The 19,472-nt window shown below is 35.2% G+C and overlaps 1 protein-coding gene across 5 annotated transcripts in view; it reads left to right on the forward strand.

Annotated features, from left to right (window-relative positions):
- Positions 1-18,849, forward strand: part of LOC149557203 (uncharacterized) — a 59,194-nt gene extending 40,345 nt beyond the window's left edge. For 2 of the 5 annotated variants that reach the window (XM_089831920.1, XM_089831922.1), the window contains 2 exons: positions 1,732-2,979; positions 18,429-18,849. In XM_089831920.1, the coding sequence (XP_089688046.1) occupies positions 1,921-2,979; positions 18,429-18,647 (1,278 nt within the window). In that variant the 5' untranslated portion in view covers positions 1,732-1,920 and the 3' untranslated portion in view covers positions 18,648-18,849. Of the gene's footprint in view, positions 1-1,731; positions 2,980-3,083; positions 3,421-18,428 lie in introns of those variants that run through there. The other 3 variants (XM_089831923.1, XM_089831924.1, XM_089831925.1) reach the window with 3 other exon arrangements.
- The last annotated feature ends 623 nt before the right edge of the window (positions 18,850-19,472 follow it).

The following is a 19,472-nucleotide window of genomic DNA, read 5'->3' on the forward strand; positions in this document are numbered from 1 at the left end:
GCCGAGGATGGCAAGGTGAAGCTGGAGAAGGTAGAAACTTTGGCGAATGTTGCTAATGCATTAACTCAGGAATCAAAGGAAGCAAAGGAAGGGTCTAAACTACAGGACAAAATTATGAAATCAAACGAAGCAAAGGTGCGCGAAATCACTTCCTACACTAATCTTGAGAGGACAATTATGCAAATTCAACTAATTATTGCAGAGTTCTCAAGAAATGCATAATCAAAATAACAATGAATGCATAACACAAGGATTCCTTCCATCCTAGGGGAGAAGAACTGGTGCTAAGCTTTAATATTGATATCTTTGATTGTATGCTTTGTTATTGATGTGTGCTTTTTTATTGATGAATTTTGCCATCACTGACAAAAGGGGAGATTGTTAGAATGTGAGGTTGATGCTATTCATGTTGTTATTGATATCAACAAATCCAATTCATAGAGGAGATTTATTTATGATTTGGTAGTTTTCTTGTATCAGTTGATGTCTATCGATATCCTTGGATTATTGGTAGGTGTATTCACTAAAGGATGTGCTTTAAAAACTTTTCCTTATCTATTTCGGTGATGGTTCAATCCCATGTGCAACATATGATGGATCAATTGTTTTGGTTTGGTCCTATTTAGAGTGTGTTCATTCATGTTTCGGTCCTAGTAATTACCGTGTAATGCATTGTTCTTATCCATTAGTACCGAGAGTCTTGGAGATAGGGTTGCATGTTGACATGCGCGAGGCGTGTTGGATTAAGCAAAGTGGACTATGTATCATTCTTTACCACAGAGGAAATGTTTTGGTCTGACCTATTTTAAATCAGCTTAGGCCTCCTTGGTTGTGGACATCAAGCAGTATAAGAAGAGCAAAGATCTTAGTTGTTTGTAATGATTGCATGATGCTTATATGTGAGTAATATGAATCTGAAGAATCTGTGTGTTGAGTTGATGAAATCGGTAGCAGATCGTAATATCATTCATGTATTGCAAAGTGTCAGCGATAGTTTTCTAATTTCTTATATTTTAGCTATAAGCTTGATTGTATTTACAATGGACCATTTTTGTATCTCTAGGTAGTTAGACCAATCAACAATGAGTCAATCGGCAGTAAGCCAAATTGCAATGAGCAAACCGACAGTAACCCACTTGTAATAATCACCCTAACCGGTGTTCATTTTGTGAGAATCAGTTTCTCCATGGTTTTTCCAAGTTCAGGTTTCCAAGTAAACCCTGGTGTTCTTTTTGTTGGTGTTTCCGTGCTTACATGTTTACATCTGTTATAAATGTTTGATGTGGTTATGAATAGATCAGAAGTTGATCTTTATCGTTTGTATGAGTTTATCAACAAACAATAATTTTAGAAAGTGTTTTAGAATAACTGACAGAAATGAAAAGATATTTATACACCCAAGAAAGTTGCAATCCTCAAAAAGGGAACTGAAGTCATTACTGCAAATTGAGATGTATGCAATGCAGATGTTGAACCAAAATATCATATATAAACCTTTTGTGCAATGAGGTACACATATTTAAATATTTTTAGAGGTTCTTATCTGGCTATTAGCTTAGCTAGAAAATGATTTACTTGATTCTGAAATCAATTGGATTGTGATGTAGAAGATGAGTTTATTATTTTTTCTAGATTGATTCTATTTAAGCAGTAAGAAAGTGTCATTTTGAACTAAAAAAAATGGTTGTTTAAGCAAGATGTACATTAATTCGGGCCTTTTATTTGTCTCAGATGATTGAAAAGGAAATCTAACAAGCACCAGAACAATAAGGATTTGCATTCATGGTATAGAGTGAGAGGTTTACTTTTCTTTTAACTGGTCTAGAAATCTAACTACTGCACTCGAAGGATAGTGCATATATAAATGATAGAGGCAAACTAGAGAAAATTGGTTCTTTTGAAGGATAGTTGAAAACGATAATGGAGATTGGAGATACATTAAAAGCACAAGAAAGACTGAATATCATGGAGATCGAAACAATGCAGTTGAAAAGTTCACTGGGCGACTCTCAATCCAAAGTTATAAAACCTGACCAGAGTCTAAAATTGTCAGGAAAGAAAGTAGATGATCTGACAACAAATGTTCCAGCCTGGAGAGAAAAGGAAGCAGCATTGCAGGAACAACTTGCAGCTGCTGAGTTCAGGGTAAAAATAGCAGAAGAGAAATTTAACATGCAAACTGAGCTTCTACAAAAGGAAATTAAAATGAGGACAATGAAGGACGATGAGTTAAATGATGGAAGAGCTGCATTTGATAAACAAGAAATAGATATCACACATTTGTCAGAGAAGTTGCAAGATCTAGAGAGTCAGTCCAAATCATCTCACAGTAAATTTGAGAATCAAGAAAAACTGACTAAGCTAAAACAGGGAAAATCTCTAAATGAAATCAAAGGGGCCTCAAAATTTGATGAGAAGTTATCTGAAATAGCTGAACCAAGGACAAATCAAGTTGAGCATATCATAACTAGACTCCAAGAAGACCCCTCAGGGTTTCCAGTAAGTTCTTTTTCAGGTGAGCAAACACATGATGTTGTGAAACAAGCGGAAACAAATGTATATGTGCCACAAAAAGAACTGAATCAGTCTCAAGAACAAAAATGTGAGTTGGGACCGTATTTGAGCACAGTTGAAGCTTGTATAGATTCCAAAGATAGATTGGCTGCTGTTGAATTAGAATTGAAAAATGTTCTACTAAGAGAAATTGATCTTCAGAATAAGCTGAGAGTTTATGAAGAACAACTGAAAGCGAAAGAATGTATTATAAACCAAACAACAATTAGATGCATGGAACTTGAAGAGCTGCTTGAATCACAGGCGAAAGAAACAGAAATTAAGTTCCAAGAGGCAAAAGAAGCCTTTATGTCTGCAGTTATAGCAGCTAAGAGACTTCAGGAGAAGTTAAGGCCACTCGAAATGCAAGGGAATCAATCTGAGAACCAAGCCGAACAGACAACTTCATCAGCTGCGGGCAATCAGGTTGGCTGGACATTTTGACTACTCTTTCTCAATTCTTTCTAATAGCCATCTGATACTTAATCTTATAATGTTTGCATTGTTGTTTTCTGATGTAATACTTGCAGACAGTTTTTATTATATGCAGGTCTTGTGTGTTCAGGGTTGTTTCCATCTTGCCAAATCCTAGATTACGAAGCTTGATCTGCATCCTATTCTCAGATTCCCCACAATTTATTATCTAGAAAGTTTTATTGATTTAGCGGATCATAAACTTAGAGAGCTAGGCATATTTTTAGAACTTGAATTTATTGTCCTCGGAAGAAAACTGCAATCTTCCTGACATGTTCTATTAAGTAACAGAAAACATTATTTTATAATGCAGCAAGTAGAGTTTTAGTAGCAGACAGTGTTTAAACTTTTCCACAAATCCTTAAAAGTAATTTTATCATAGTTATCAGGACATCTGTACCTCAGCATTTAGCACTGGTTACCCATACTGGAGATGTATTCCAGTCTCAAAGAACCATATGGAGAAATCTCCAGACATTAGGAGACTTCAGATGAAGTTTATTTTGCCTCTGATAGGAATTCTTTGAGAGTTAGGTAACTTCCAAGAGAGCTTTCTTAGATATTTAACATAATTTATGCTGGATTGTCTTAACTGCTGATAACTGGTTGAGAAAAGTTAGAAGAACTAAACAAAAACACTAATAGACTTATAAATAAGTTTTTTTCGAAGTAGAAAATCTCCTTATTAAATTCCAAAGAGGTGAGAATAAGAAGCAAACAATAATAAGTCTTGCAATGTGTACATGCTTTGAGATTTTATCAATTGATTGAAAATATAATCATCTTCAAGGTCTTCTGTATTATGTTTTTGAAAATAATAACATTCCCCTCCTAGTTTGTCTATCATCTTTAGGTGATTACGGTTGTTTTAAAATTTCAACATCATGATGATTATTAAATATCAATATGATTAATCTATTTCAACATATTAAAATGTTAGTTTTGTTTCAAATTTAAGCATTCTTCTGTCACATTCTCTAAACGTATTCATCATGTGTGTGCATGTCCATCTGCATCCATGTGTAAATGTAAATGAGAATGCACATGCATGCATGTGCATCTTTTGGTAGCTATGAATTTATTGATTGATCTAGCTCCAGTTGCCAAAGAGGCTTGCTACTAACCTTTGGCTAATGTTGGTAGAAACTTGTTGAAAGGAAACTCAAAACGTCTTGATATTTGATCTCCTTTTGTGTAACCTGCCCAACACTTAATCTCCTTGGCCGAGTTGCATTAGAAGCCATCTATATCATATCCCTCTATTTCTGGGTCTTATAAATTATGCATAGCTTTGAACCAGCCATTCATCCTTACATTCTGTAAGCCTTGAGGCTAAAAGACATCAAGAATCAAGACTCTTCACTACCATAAATCTTATGCTTTAAATGTATCACAGCTTTCTAGCACATTGAGAATGAATGGAATGGCAAAGCCTAGTTGATTCACAAGGTTGATCATGAGGACTTAACTGCAACCTAAAAAACCACCTCAACATTTCATATTGAGAATGATATATACCTAGTATGGCTTGCTTCATTGTGTTTGGGTAGAGCTGTCATGTGATTACTAGAATCAGTAAAATGGCTGTAGATTCAGGGCGTGGAAGAAGTTAAAACTTAACAGTGATGACTTCTGAATGCGAATCATTGCATAGCCTATAAAATCAAGACACGGTGTTCAAATATTGTAGAAGTCAAACAAAATATAAACACAGCACTTAAATTGATATTGAAGCGTGGAACTTTAGAGTAAAAGATAAAAAACTAATATGATATTCATATTTTCCAAGGTAACATTTCTCTCCAAAACCTGACTGAAGTTGCTATCTTTTCACAGACAAAAAGTGGACCATGTTAACCATAGTTAGCTCTTGTTGAGTCGAATTGCAGATTTAGGTGGTGGCCCCTAAAGCATTCATACTATATTTAGTTGGTTAAGTAGGACTTTCAGAATTGTTTTATGTTTGTGTTTGTTATTGTAGGCTTCGCTATAAATCAAAGTAACGAGACTCGGACCCAGCTTGGACTCGGCAAGGGTATCTCGACTCGTCATCCAGCTCGGACTTGGCAATGACATGGCAAACTGACAAAACCCTTGAAATTTTGAGATTTTTTAGGATTTAAAGAACATTCCATGCACCCATTATTGAATAAAGTTTAATGACACAATAACAGCATGAAATAGAAGGTAATTTGATCACATACTTAAAACATACATCGACTACATAGGTACAAAGGTAAATTGCTAAATACTAAATAGTAGCTGAAGGAAATAGAAAACAGAGATATATAAAATCCATGAAACCCATCAAAATATATATGAAATCCATGAAATCCATCACTTTTAAAAAAACATTTTTTTATTGTTTGTCTTAGCTGGAACTTGACTACCACAGCTGGGTCACGACAGTCGTGACCCGCGAGTCACGCCTTGACTCGTGAATCAAGGAAGTCAGGCAAGTCACTTGACTTGACCTGCCGAGCCCGAGTCACAGGTCATTTTGACTTGGCAAGCCTTGCTTGACTCGCCAACTCAAGAGACTCCCCTGACTCACGGCGAGTCTCGTTACTCTACTATAAATATAAGAATAAATAGTTTAGTCCATAGCAGCAAAAATCATTTGAGGAAACTTGGATTTTCCATAGGATTTGTGTTTGTTATTGTAGGCTTCACTATAAACATAAAAAATTGTAGAAAAGAGACAAAAACTATTTTTTTTTAAACAAAAATACATGGGAACATTTCCCACGTCCCCAAATCCCCCATCCCCATCCCCTCCTTGTTTCAGTCTTCAGGGATAGGGGATGTAAAGGATATGTCCCCCAATTGTTCTCAATAGCCAAAAGCTGTCAGAAATGGCTAGGGAACGCCAAAACAGCATCCCCAGTCTGTCCTTAGGGTGGCCCCCACACCTTGTAACGATTTTGGGCTTAAAAAAATAGAACACACACCTTTATTTAATTCTTTTTGCCAAAGAAACAATGTTTGGGGCCCATAATGGCATGCATTTGTCTTCTTAAGTCTAATATGATAAATAGAGATAAATATGAAAACAAATTACTTCTAACCTTATCTGACTGATGTAACCATTTAAGTTTTTTGATTTACTGTTGTGTTGTAGGCTCTCGCCTAAGGTTTCCCTCTTTTTATCTATATTATCTAAATATATTTTGAAAAAAACAAATTATATATATATATATATATATATATATATATATATATGTGTCCCTTATTTTTGGCCTTTTAAGAAACGCCCCTGAAACGTGTCCTCCTCATCCTTGAAATGCAGTGAAACATAGTTTTTGAACTTAAGGGCATTTCCATAGCATAAAGATATAGAGAGCAAATAAAACAGAGTTTAAGCTATGAAAAAATGGATTTTATTGTGTATATTTGTATTGTTGATTACATAGACAATTATTCTGTTGACTTTTTAAGAGGGTCACCAAATAGTTGTCTAAGTCTCAGGACAGTTGGTAAGTTGTTTATGCATAGTAAAAGATTAGGAAGTCACTGATTTTAACAATACTTAACTTGCAGCTACTATCAGAGACAAATGTTAATGATAAAATTGAATATATTAATTAAAAATTGATTTATTTTTCTATTGAAGTAGTGTACAAAAATATACATTATAAGGAGCCAGAGCTCCAATTACTTCAACCAAAAACATCTAAGAAGATCTTAAAAAGAGATTAACAGTCTGATTTATCCGCTTACATACAAAGTTACAAAAAGATTTACACTCTATATCGCCCACATGATCTCTTAAGTACGCTAAAACATGTTACAATGATTACTTAGTCTCCAGAACTTCCTTTCCTTTGTTGTGACTACATTCAGCTTGGTCGCACTCAAAAGTGCTGCACTATTAGGTTCGGATCTCTTTGGACTGCTCCTAACTTGAAATCTGTCTTCTGGGGCTCAGCAGCCTCCCCTGGATCTGGCTTCTTAATCTTCTTCTCTTCCAAGAATTTGTCAAGTAGTTCAATCCCATCCTTGTTCAAATTGTTCTTACAACGTGGGAAAAAGTGAGCGTATTCGATCTTTGTTTTGTAAACAATAGATGTTACTTTCTTCAATACAATCATGAAAGGATCATTAAGCTCTCCATGGTAGCTGAGACCTCACCACATTATTCAGAAAGAGCTCACTATGGAACTTAGTAAGATAAGTCCTTTTGTTCTGAAAAAACTCCTCCATTTCTCTTCTTTCAAAGTGAGCCAAAACTTATTTAATTCGGAATTGAAAGCATCAACATATCCAGCAAGGACTTCATGCCATGACGGACCAAGTTTAATTTCCAATTAACAGGTTAATCCAAAAACAATGATTACAGAGACAACATATTTACAAGTTTAAAAAATGCTCAAAAGACTCATTGTCATTACAAATATCACAATTTCTAGTTTACAGACCCATATCATTCGTGTCATTTCCAATAGCACATTTTTAAAAAGAAATAGCCAACAAAAATAAGCTGATTTGGGCGCTACAGAGTGTTGCTAGATATGAGACAATATAAAGGACTGTCAGGTTTCAACCCAATTAAGGTTCCAGGTACAGTTTAGCCAGCTAATGGCATCCCCCGAACTAGTGAGCATCTGGTAAATTATATTCTCAGTGACATCTTGCGGATTTGAGCCATCTTTGCAACCCTCTGTTGGATAAATCTTGTTTCTGTATCATCTTGTGAGGAATACCTCCCTTAATCCCTTTAAAAATCATGGAATGAGACTTCTTTTGAGATTCACGAAAAGAGAGTTTGCAATTGTTCACAAGGCTATAATTGCCCCTTACAAATAACGTCATTAAAATTGTTAATTACTGTAGAAAAACTCCCCAAACCCGAACAACCTTGTGAGAGAGCAAGAGTTCTGATGCTCCACCACGATGATCTATAATGTGCATTTCATTTAGATGGACGAGTTTAAGCCTCCCCATTGATATTGAAGTGCCTGGCTTTTGCCCAAGCCTTCCATGGTGAAACAAATATTGTAGAGCCACACTCTCTTCTCTTTGAAAAAAAGCCAAAGTATATTTCACGAAGATGAACATTTCCCCACTCGCTGCCCTTTCTCGACTTAGAAAGGGCTAACTTTAACATAATTAGCACCTTTCTAGGGTTCATTCCCTTCTAAAGCTTTGAAAATTCATTTAATAGCTAAGGCCAAGCCTTTAATTTTCAGTATTTTCAGTTCCTTTATGTCAAGCCCTCTCCTATCCTTGTGGGAAAACAACACCACAACCAATTCACATGATGCCTCTTCTTCCCGTTCACCATTAGACCACAAAAAAATCTCTCATAATCTTTTGGAGTTCGTGAGATTGGTAATTTGCAAAAAGCCAAGCAAAGGATTGATACGTCGTTTTGTCATTTGATGTGTTTATTTATTTATATATTTTTAAATCATTACCACATAGCTTTGAGAGAAAGATCTATAGAGAAGGTAGTCCTTGTTCACCTTATTAGGGCCTAAACACCCTTCCAGCACTAACCACTTTGGTGGTTTGTCATCCTACCCCATCCCTATAGATTTATGGGGAACAAGTTTGGAGCCCAAGGCATAGCAAAAATGTCTAATCTTATCATGGTGCTATTAAAGTTTCTCTCTTCAAGCCTGATCAACAAAGTTGTATCCTCAATAAACTGCGCTTTAACCAATATCTCTTGGTTAGGTCATCTTAGCCCCTTGATGGCTAGAGATAGAAAGCTAGTTTTTGGGAATCTTTTGCAAGGCATCAATTTCAGTGACAATTAGGGTAAAGGCAATAAGGTAACCCTTCTTGATTGATCTTTGGAGAAAGATGGGCTCTATGAGCTCACCGTTGATATCAATCTATATAGAAGAATCTCTAAACAAAATGTACAAAATTTAGGAGGTAAACCAAATGCTCTCAACATATCCAGCACAAACAACCATTCAATTTTGTCATAGGCCTTTCAAAGTCTAACGGGATCGTACCAATGTTTTGCTTATCTTTATTTTCTTAGCTCATTTCTTTTAATAAGATTCTCCAAAATATATGTATTTAATGAACACGGATTGGGTCACGTAAACTACTTTATCCAATATCTCTATCAGTCTTCTTGCTAAGGTTTTACAAGAATCTTATAATTAGTAGAGTGATAGGTCTCCAATTCTTAACATGTTTGTGGTCTCCCTCCTTAGGAATTGATTTAATGGTACCAATGTTCGTTTTATATCCCATAGCCTTTGCAAAAATATATCATTATAGATGTCTAGAAGTTCTTTTCCAATCCAATTGGGGTTGGCGTTATGAAACTCCACTATAAAACCATTAACACAAGAGCTTTCCCATTTGCTAGACATTTGATGGTATTGCAAATTTCCTTCTCTAAAGGGCCTTTTCATAGGACCTAATGCCCTCTAGTTTAATCTTGTTAGGTATCATTTTGATGCAAAATTCTCTAACCTCCCTAGCCTTGCCATGGTCCTTGAAGGAGAAAATATTACTAAAAAAGAAAATAAGGCGTGTTTCACCACCTCTGGGTCATCAAAGCTAACACCATTGTATTAGATGGGGCCAATGAAATCTTTTTAAAGTAGATTGAAAAAATATTTAGCACCTAAGTCACCCTCTTTGAGCCCATTCATCCCCACCCTAATTTTTTTGCCCTAGAATGTGTAGTTCTAAATCTTTTGCAAAAGGCCTTTAGTTTTTATTAACATAGATTCAGTATGAATATCTAAATTAGGTGACTGCAATTGAGCCTCCAAACTATAGAGGTTTTGGTGCAGGATATGCCAAATCTTCATTATTTCCTTAGCCTTATTTCTATCTCAAACAAGTTTCTTCACATAGAGACAAGGGAATTCCACTTAGCAAGTGACAACACCAATTAAGCACTTTGGATAAATTAACAGTCATCCTAGTAGGCTCTATATAGCCTTGATCATTAAGAAAAGAGGATTTGAGTTTGAAAATAGATGCCTAGGAGGAGGATGGAGTAGAAGAGTTTTGTTCAAAGAAAATGGAGGTTTCAATTGGTGAGTAGTTAGATATGGATAAGAGGATAACTGAGACCAAAGAATTATTATGGTTATCAGGAAATATGATGTGCTATTTATTCTCATAAAAAATGTCTAGCTTGATTATTGCACCAAGTACTGCAACCATAGGTGGAAGCAGCTCTACCCCTTTCAAGGGGATCCACTAAACTAAGACTTATTTTCATCTTGGTCCAAAAATATAGTTCCTCACATTTCCATATATATAATCCACCATCATCTTTATCAAACTTGTTTTCAACCATATTAAAATCACCTAAACGCAATTGATGGATATTTGGTAAACAATCCCCATCTAATTCCATAAAGTGACCCTTTCTCAATAGTCATTGGAGGCATAAAGAGTGCATACTCCAAATGATTGTCACCATCATCAAGCATAACCCATACTGAGTTTGTTGGAAGGAGACTCCTCATTTATCAATATTTGCTTGCTTTTGAGATGGATAAGAATAGTTGCACTGTCTTTACCCCTATCACGTTTAGTGACAATAGATTTGGCATTTTTTCAAACAAATAAAAAACAAAATTGGCTTGAAACCCAACAATATATATTTGTTTGAACACAAAAATATATTTAAATCTAGGTCAATGATTTCTCATGAACCAAGACTTTTCGTAGGGAAAACTTGATCGGCTCTAAGATTTGTGAGTACTACGTACAATCTTGATTATTTGTAGATTGTTGCTTCTTTGGTTTAGTTCATTTTATTTCTTAGTTAAACAATGATATAACAAAATGCATGTAGTTTAACTAGATTACCTTACTCTCTTTTTTACCAATTAATAAATTTAGGGGGATTTTTAGGATATTATAAATATAGAATCTATGTAGCAGCTCCTCCTAGACAATTGAATAAAGACTACATTATATAACCATAAAATAAAAACAAGTAGAATATAGAAAACCAACAAATGCACAAGTATATCACTTTAAGTTATTGTTATGAATAACTTATATCATAAGCTAAATACCACCACCTAAGACCATACAATTATGCATACAATACCTTAAAAGATGCTAGTAAACAAAACTAAGGGAACCAACATAAACATTCAAAACACCATATAGCAACATAAATGAACATAAACTCTACGAATGTTCATAAGCATTATTACTCCCATGCTTTGAAACACAATTATACACCTCATTCCTACAAACTTGTGTAAATTCAAAGATGGGCCAAAATACCCTAGTAGTTGACAATACACCATATGTTTATCCCTATAATAGTCTCTATGTACTTGACAATTTGAGTTAGAAAACCATTCTGCAATAATGACAGTATATGACCATTGGTCAACTCCAAAGGGTCATCCTGAAAGGACACCACCATATTCCTTATTGTCATTCTTAGGTCCTAATAGGACTCCAAATCTTGTTGTCCACTCTCAATCCATGCGCACTCCCTTACAATTGTAGTATTGAAGCTTCTGTTGGTGTTTGAAAATGCTGGAGGGTTTTCAATTATCCCACTGAGAAAGTGACACATCTAGGGGCAGCTAACTCCCATTTTCAACATGCTATTTCTGACAACAGGCCAACTATAAGGCATGACCCTTCTTCTACTTTAGGCTCTACTAAACCTAGGCAGGTGGACTTGAGATTCAATTGATACCGTACCAGTGCAAAACATATCCCTGAATCTATTAAGCAGATGAAACCCTTATATCTCCTAGTAACTCATGAAATGACACAGATCTGCAGTAGCTAAATGCAAATCTAGAATATTCACAAGTTGAGTGAAGGCATTCTATTTAGGTCCTTCAACATAAAATAGAAAGAATGTTCAATTGATAATGTTGATTTCAACAAACCCTCAGATATGCAGCAGCAAAAACTAAGTGACCCTGTAGCTGATCAGTGCCTAGTCCATTGGGCAAATTCATGGATCACAAACATACATATGAATATCTGAGACATATGTGTATCTTCAAATATAGATCTATCTATTTAATTTGTAAATAGACATCTATGTTCAGTTTAAATCTCATTCTTACCTAATATCCTCCTCAATAAATCTGCAACCCTGTTGATTTCTATGAAGCTTTTACACAATTCCTTGAATTATCAGCAAAAATGAAACAACATACAGTCTTAAGGGACTGCAACTACGACCTAGGCTCTTTGTTCAGAGATCGTAAAACATTGAAACTCAATGAGAATGGAGACAAGATTCAAATGGAACTTAATCATCTGCTGCTCTTTGCATTATTTCCTTGAAATTATACAGTCATATGCATGAAATGAAAGACATGAAACAACCTAACAGATCTGAACTATCGGTATTTATCTTCCTACTACTGTTCATACAAGAAGAATTTGCTGAAGAATGTGGTCATAGTCATGGGAATGCATCAAGAACTAGATCCAAAACCTTGGTATCATAGTAATGTGCCAATTTTTTCCAAAGAACTGGAACCCTTACAATGAGAAAGAAAGAGATAGATATAGCAAGAAGGAATTCCCAGATTCAATCTGCAATTGACATCTGTCCACTCAGAAATCCTTCCCAAGAAGTAGAAGAAACCTCTCTCCTTAACTGAATATCTGATTTGGTTTCATCATTTGGCCTTTACAAAGCATAAGGAATCTTAGATATTTTGATTTGGAGAAATAACTGACTTCTGATGTCGAATTTGAACTCAAAGTGAAAGGTAAAAATCAGTTATAAGACCTCAAACGCAAAATAAAATTTTCGGATTAGTTTTTCTCCATACCCAAGATTCAACAAGCCTTCACATCTGCCTTTTAACCACTCTCAATGATCAATGATGAGTTTTGCCCATTCTGCTTCCAGTACCCCAGATTCCACAAAATGACTTATAGCATGAACTAGTAAATATCTGTACAAAAACCGACCTTAGATTTGAAAAATTCAGCTCTTCCCAGTTCTGATGGTATATTGGAGTGCTAGTTTTTGATAAAAAACACCCAGGTTATGGCCCTCTGAAAATCGGGTCTTCATTCTTGGTCTCCATTGCATTTGAAAACTTCAAAAATTTATTTCTTTATATTGTTTGAACTATATAAATAATGTCCAGTTTTATTTTAAAATTGACATTTGCATGTGATCTTGAGGAGAAACAATTAAAAATGAAAATTTTAAAACCTTTGAAAAATCCCTCACAATTCCATTCGGGTCAACTCTGTTTGACCATTGATGACACATGGCACGTTCTAACTGGACATCTTCATCAGTGCCATGTGTCGTCTTATCGCTAACTCGCTATATTATCTTCCCTGCATCTTTCCCATAGCAAGTTAATGACTATCCTCGGATTATCCATGTGTCGCAATTTCCTTCCATCTGAATTCATCCATCTTTCGCCAAATTTCTGAATTTTTCCGACGACTCGCTAAGTCGCTAGCCGGATTATTTGGGATTTTCCGGCTAGCGCCATAGCGACTAGCCAGATTTTTGTCCTTTCCGGCGCATTAATCCTTTGCTAATGTCATCGACCCTTTATTGCCACTTTGTTCAAAAATTAATGTTTTTCGCCTCTGACTAACAGCATTCACGGGCTCCGCATTATGACCTACGGCTTACAAAAGCCTCTTTCTTCAAGATATCTCTCTAGGGTTGTAAAATTGTATTTAAACATTAAAACAGCTCATCATATAGACAATGTGGGATAAATGGGTTTAAGACCCTGCTCACAGTGGCTTCCCTTCATTCTTCGTTGACTGTTAATCCATGATTGTTCCTTGCACGGGACGGATTCCTCCTTGCTCGGCTGCCACAAAGACTCTATCTTCACCAACAATGGAGCTCCCTCTTCAGGCTATGGCTAGATTCTTATGGCGTCTGCTTTCCTGACATTTGGCGTGAGTTCTTTGTTTTCTTTTGGCTGCAGGTTCTTCATCTTTGCATGGACAATGTGATTCACTTTATGTTCAACGTTTTAAAACTTCTTTTGTTTCAAATATTTGCTGGAGGTTTTAAAACTTGGCGTTTTCAACTAAATCATGCCGTCTATTTCCTAGCAGCTTCCTTACAATAGCATGGGTTTCAAGCTTTACTACGGCTTCATCCTTTTTAATTGATGAGCCAGTTGCTTTGTTTCACATCTAATAAAACACTTTCTTTTAATTGCTTGAATGTCCCCTGTCCTGCCGAATCCAAACGGCTTCTTCTAAGCACAATCTTCCACTCTTTTATGCCTGAGATCTCTGTCTTTTGCATCATGTGAGTTTTTTCTTTATACTGGCATGAGTTTCATCTCACTGGTTCTGCTCAGGTGCTTTGACATGTTATATCTGCTAGCATGGGGCCTTTTAATATGTGCATGTGTATTTTAAAATCTGCCGCTGCTTGTTCTCTGTTATTTTGCTATCCCCTGCTGCGTGATACTGCTCTTTTTCTGATCCTTATTGGATGCAATAAGTTTCCTTTGGATATGGTATGAGGCTCAGCCTTCTTCATGCGTGAAACTTCTTTATTGTTGGGCAGCCTCCTTTTTTATTTGGGAGCATTTCCTTAAAAAGACATGGGTGTATATTTCTTTTAGAGAATATGAATCCTCTACCTGCCATGGATCTCCAAGTCATAAGTTTGTTTACATTGTGGAGGCCAGTAGCTTCACTTTGCTCCCTGAATGCTTAGGCGTGCATCTTCTGTCACTGTTCAATTCCTTTGGCTTGCCTGATTTCCATGTATACTGCTTTCAAATGCTATGTGTGAAAAAATATCTGATGTAAGACAAGAAAACTCTTTTAAAACATTAATTTCGTTGACACCTGAAGATACCAAATTCTTCCCACACTACAATTTGAGGAATCATGCACTATTTTCCTAGTGCTCTATTTGTAGTGGCTTGGTCTCTTGGCACATTTCCTACTACGTGGGAGCTCCTTTCCTTTTAATCAGTGAATTTTAGCATTGCCACAGCCTTTCCTCCTTTAAACTGCGGCTTTCCTCCTTTTTTGTCTTTCTAATTGCTGTGGTTGCCCTTTTAATAGGATTGAAATGCTTCGGCAAACTATATCTACTCCATAGTTTGATCATTAGATCAAAGCATACCCCAAAGAAATTATTTAACATTGATAATTTGTGACTTCTCCCCTGCTGCTCACGGCTTTAAGATGGGGCTGCTTTGTTTAATTTATGTAATGTTCCTGCCCGTGACTTCTACAAAGAGTCACGCATTCATTTTTAAAATTTAAAAATGAAACTACATTGCCTCCCAAAAATTTCTTTAACGTCATATGGTGGATTCATCAAGTAGACACTCTTTCAATGCATTTGAGAACATTAATCATGTATTCAAATAATTTGAATTATGATAATGTTTATTTAATATTCTCAATCACCCATGCCCAAAGAAATTAGTCGGACCCCAAAGCGGGTCTGGCTAAAAAAATTTTGCCTTACAAACAAATGACATCCTCATATTTGTCACTTAACCCCATTTGACATCTCAGATTGACAAGATTCAAATTCAACCATCAATTCAATATTTAAAACTCACTTTTAATCAAATCTGCAAATCGTGAATTTGTGTTTGGAGGCTTGCCAGTTGGCCTTAAAAACTTATTCAATCAAGTAACCAGGCCACAAAAATCGGCATGAGTGTTCAATCCTACATGCTCTACCATACTGCAAATTCTCAGCCCATGACGAATTCCCAATCAAAAGATTTTAATTGCCGAACATCCATACTTCAAATATCCTGCAGGCAAACAATGTTAAAAACATAAACTAGGCTCGGGTTCAACATTATAAAACTGGGTTATTGACCACTTGGGGTTCTAAAAACTAGGATATAAGTTCTTTGCCATGAAGAGAATATAATTCCATGTTTTGGGCTCATGATGAATCACACGGCACATTCGGCGAATTTCTAAAAATAGGCACTTGGAAATTTTAACTGGAAAATGTGTCAAAAAGTAATTTTTGGCAAATGTACGGACATATGAAAATATGTAGATGGATTCGTCATGATTTAAGAACTGGCATACTTCAAGGATTTCTAGGACACAACACGATGGTATAATCAATTTAGGCTTACCAATCACGAGATCAAAGTTATAATGTACCGAACAGGGGTATGAATCAATCTGGATACCTTAGCCGTAACAAAACAATGCAAACTAGGTTTTAATCATGTTAGAAAATTGATCAAATGGATTCGTCATGACCTCAAAATTTGAACATATGAAGTATCTAACCCCTAGAACACAGCGCAAAAAGAATTTCTTCATTTGGGTCAACTGGGTCAAAGATATCATTGGTTGAACAGGGCTTCCTAGAATTGTAAACAACTACACAAATGTACAAAACAGTAAATGACCAACTTTGAGGGGTTGGAAACCTAGCCAAACGAATTCAGAACGACTTGAAAACTGAAACATAGGTTCTCTGTTATGGACACTAAACACTCCCAAAGTGGCTAGTCATGACACATTCTTGGGTAAAAGATATTGAAATGCAAACTGGGCCTCTGGTTGCTATTTGACACCTGGGCAGAATTGCAAATTTTGACACTAGCGCAAAATGGGACTTCGCAGAATGGTTCGAAATGTCAATTTAACTTCATAGAACACATAGACGCACTAAATGAAAGGTGTTAGAAACATTAAACACCTCTTAGGCCTCAGACTAACAACCAAGTACAATCTCATTTAAAAGCATTTAAGGGCTTGATTTTTTCAATGGTTCTCAAAATTGACCATGCAATTTTTAGTCCCAACAGCTTCCAACACTAAAATTGAGGGATGGCATCTCCACTTGTTGAATGCATACATGGGCTCCAAAAAACATTGGGTGTATTTTACCTCCTTGCTACTTTCCACCTACACTTGTATGACTATTATGCATTACTTGATATCTACATTCTCCACAACCTATTATATTTTCTACTTAAAATCTACGAGAATTGTATCACATGTACTAAAATCACCATTATGGACCAAACCCTCCTTGCCTAAAATAACCTTCACAAGCTATTCATGAACTACCTTATCACAATTAAAAGTCCACTTGTATTTATGGTCTAAGACTTGGTCCTTCACTTAAGAAGTCTTGTGATGACTCATCCTTCAAGGATAAATATAAATCATAATTAACTTGTTAGAGCCTTGCACCTACCACCCAAACCAATTTATAATAGCCAGTTGATCTTACTAGAATAACATTGCAACAAGCACTTCTAGATATCATGATATCACTAATAATATTGGCTAGCCCTTGGATCTCTTATAATCTCTACAACATACAAGCTATCTTTACCATTTTCTTTAAATTTCTTAGTTCTATATAACAATCCCTTCCTCTCACAATGACATTGAATCACATAAAATAACCTCATGTTCAGCTAAACCAACTTTATGATTGTGGCCAATTTATCCCAATCTTTAATCTCACTTCTTTCTAGCAAGGTACAATCTTCATGTTGCTACTTTGATTGGCAATTAAGTATGTCATTGTGTTTTGTGACATGTAGCAATGAGATAGCTAAAAAGAATTATATTTTGAACACCTTAAATATCACTTTTGTGTTTCCTCTCAATTTCTAGCTTGGACGCTAACCTTTTTAATTACATTAATCTTGTTCCACTTTCACTTTCCCGTAATTTTCTCTAGACAATATTTGTTTCTAGTGTTTTGTCACATGTAGGAATGAGATGGCTAAAAGGAGTTATACTTTGGTCGCCATAATACCACTTATGTGATTCCTCTCAATTTCCAATTTGGAGGCTAACCTTTTTAATTACATTAATCCCCTTCCACTTTCACCTTCCTATAATTTTCTCTAGCTATTTTGTTTCTAGACTAGCATGTAATGCTTCCTATTTTCTATGATTATTTGTTCACACCCCTATAAAGATAGAGCCTCCAAGAAAAAAATGTGTTTTTTGTTATGCAATAGCTCATGCCTTATCATGGTTAACTTTTGATGCTCAATTAAAATTGAGTTTTACCTCCTCATATAGGATCTACAAGATAGAGCCTCCAAGAAAAAAATGTGTTTTTTGTTATGCAATAGCTCATGCCTTATCATGGTTAACTTTTGATGCTCAATTAAAATTGAGTTTTACCTCCTCATATAGGATCTACTATTTCAGTGTATCCTTATTGTTGTTTATTACTTTTCACCTAGACTATAGGAAATGATGTGAAATACATTTTTAAATTTCCTTGGTTCTTCCTTTAACTGTTTATGTAATCTTTAATCTAAATTTGAAGACATTTGGAGAAGACATTCAATTTCTTAGTTTTCTTTTGCAATTTATTTGTTTGTTTGATTGAATTATTCATCTAGTTTAGAAGAAAGAAAATATTTTTCTCGTATTAACCTTCATGTAGACTTTTTGCAACTATTTCTTTCTAATGTATCCAAGTGGATTTGATTGTTGATTTACAGGTAAATGGATTTGTTGGAAAAATGCATGATATTGCAAGAAGCCTTCTTTATTTTAGAAATAAGAGAGATAGGATGTTGGAAATTGAAAATGTCTTTGCCAATGACGCAAGGATTGGGAAAAGATATAATCATTTCCTATCTTTAGGTTTTAGTTTAAATTTTTTATTTGGAGTTGGTTTACTCTCTATAGTTATAGGTTTTATCATTGGAAAGTGTTAGAATCTTTATCTTCAAATCGAATGATGAGCCTAAAACAAAACTACTACTTTTCAACATAGGTTACTAAGTTTTATCAATTTGATCACAAAAAAATCATAAATTCTTATGTTAGAAATTGACATTTCTTAATAGTTAACTTCATAATTCTATTGTTATGAGTGAGATGTATAATTAGGCATCTAAATGATATTTTTTTCTCTTAGCTAGTTTGTGTGGTTATTTTCTTTTGGATTTTTTGTGTGCTGGATTTATTTGAGTTGTATGGCTTCTACCATATAGAATAACACATGCATGTCTGTGTTCATGAATGTGTTATCCAAAAAACCAAATGGTCATCATCTACAAGGTAAAAACTATAGGCAAGTTATTTCTTGAATATTAGGAAAAAAATTACCAAGAAGTCAACTTAAGGTCGTAAATCACAATTGTTAGTTATATTTGTGTATGCAACTATAGTTGTACTGAATATTTTTCTTATGATATGCATTTATTCATTAATCTTCATTTTGCTTCTTTCTTTGAATTTGTATTATCTACTATACAACACAAATACAAGTGGTAGGTGCCTACTCTTCTTAGACACAATGTGTCTATGTCTATGAAGCGGGGAGGAAGAACAAAAGAAAGTGTGGTAAATGGGTTGATGAGGGACGGGGTTGGGGGTGTGGTGAATTAATTAATTCTTTGAAAAATTATTTTTCGCTTCAAAAAATGCAACAAATAAGGATATGCTCAATGTATATTCTTATGTTGAAAATGGGTTGAAAATAAGGATTCATTCATTCCAAAAGAAAGGACTAAAATAAACAAGATAATCACCCCTAT

Source organism: Cupressus sempervirens, chromosome 5 (assembly GCF_028749045.1).
Source record: "Cupressus sempervirens isolate cs-2001-9-10 chromosome 5, ASM2874904v1, whole genome shotgun sequence".
NCBI lineage: Eukaryota > Viridiplantae > Streptophyta > Pinopsida > Cupressales > Cupressaceae > Cupressus > Cupressus sempervirens.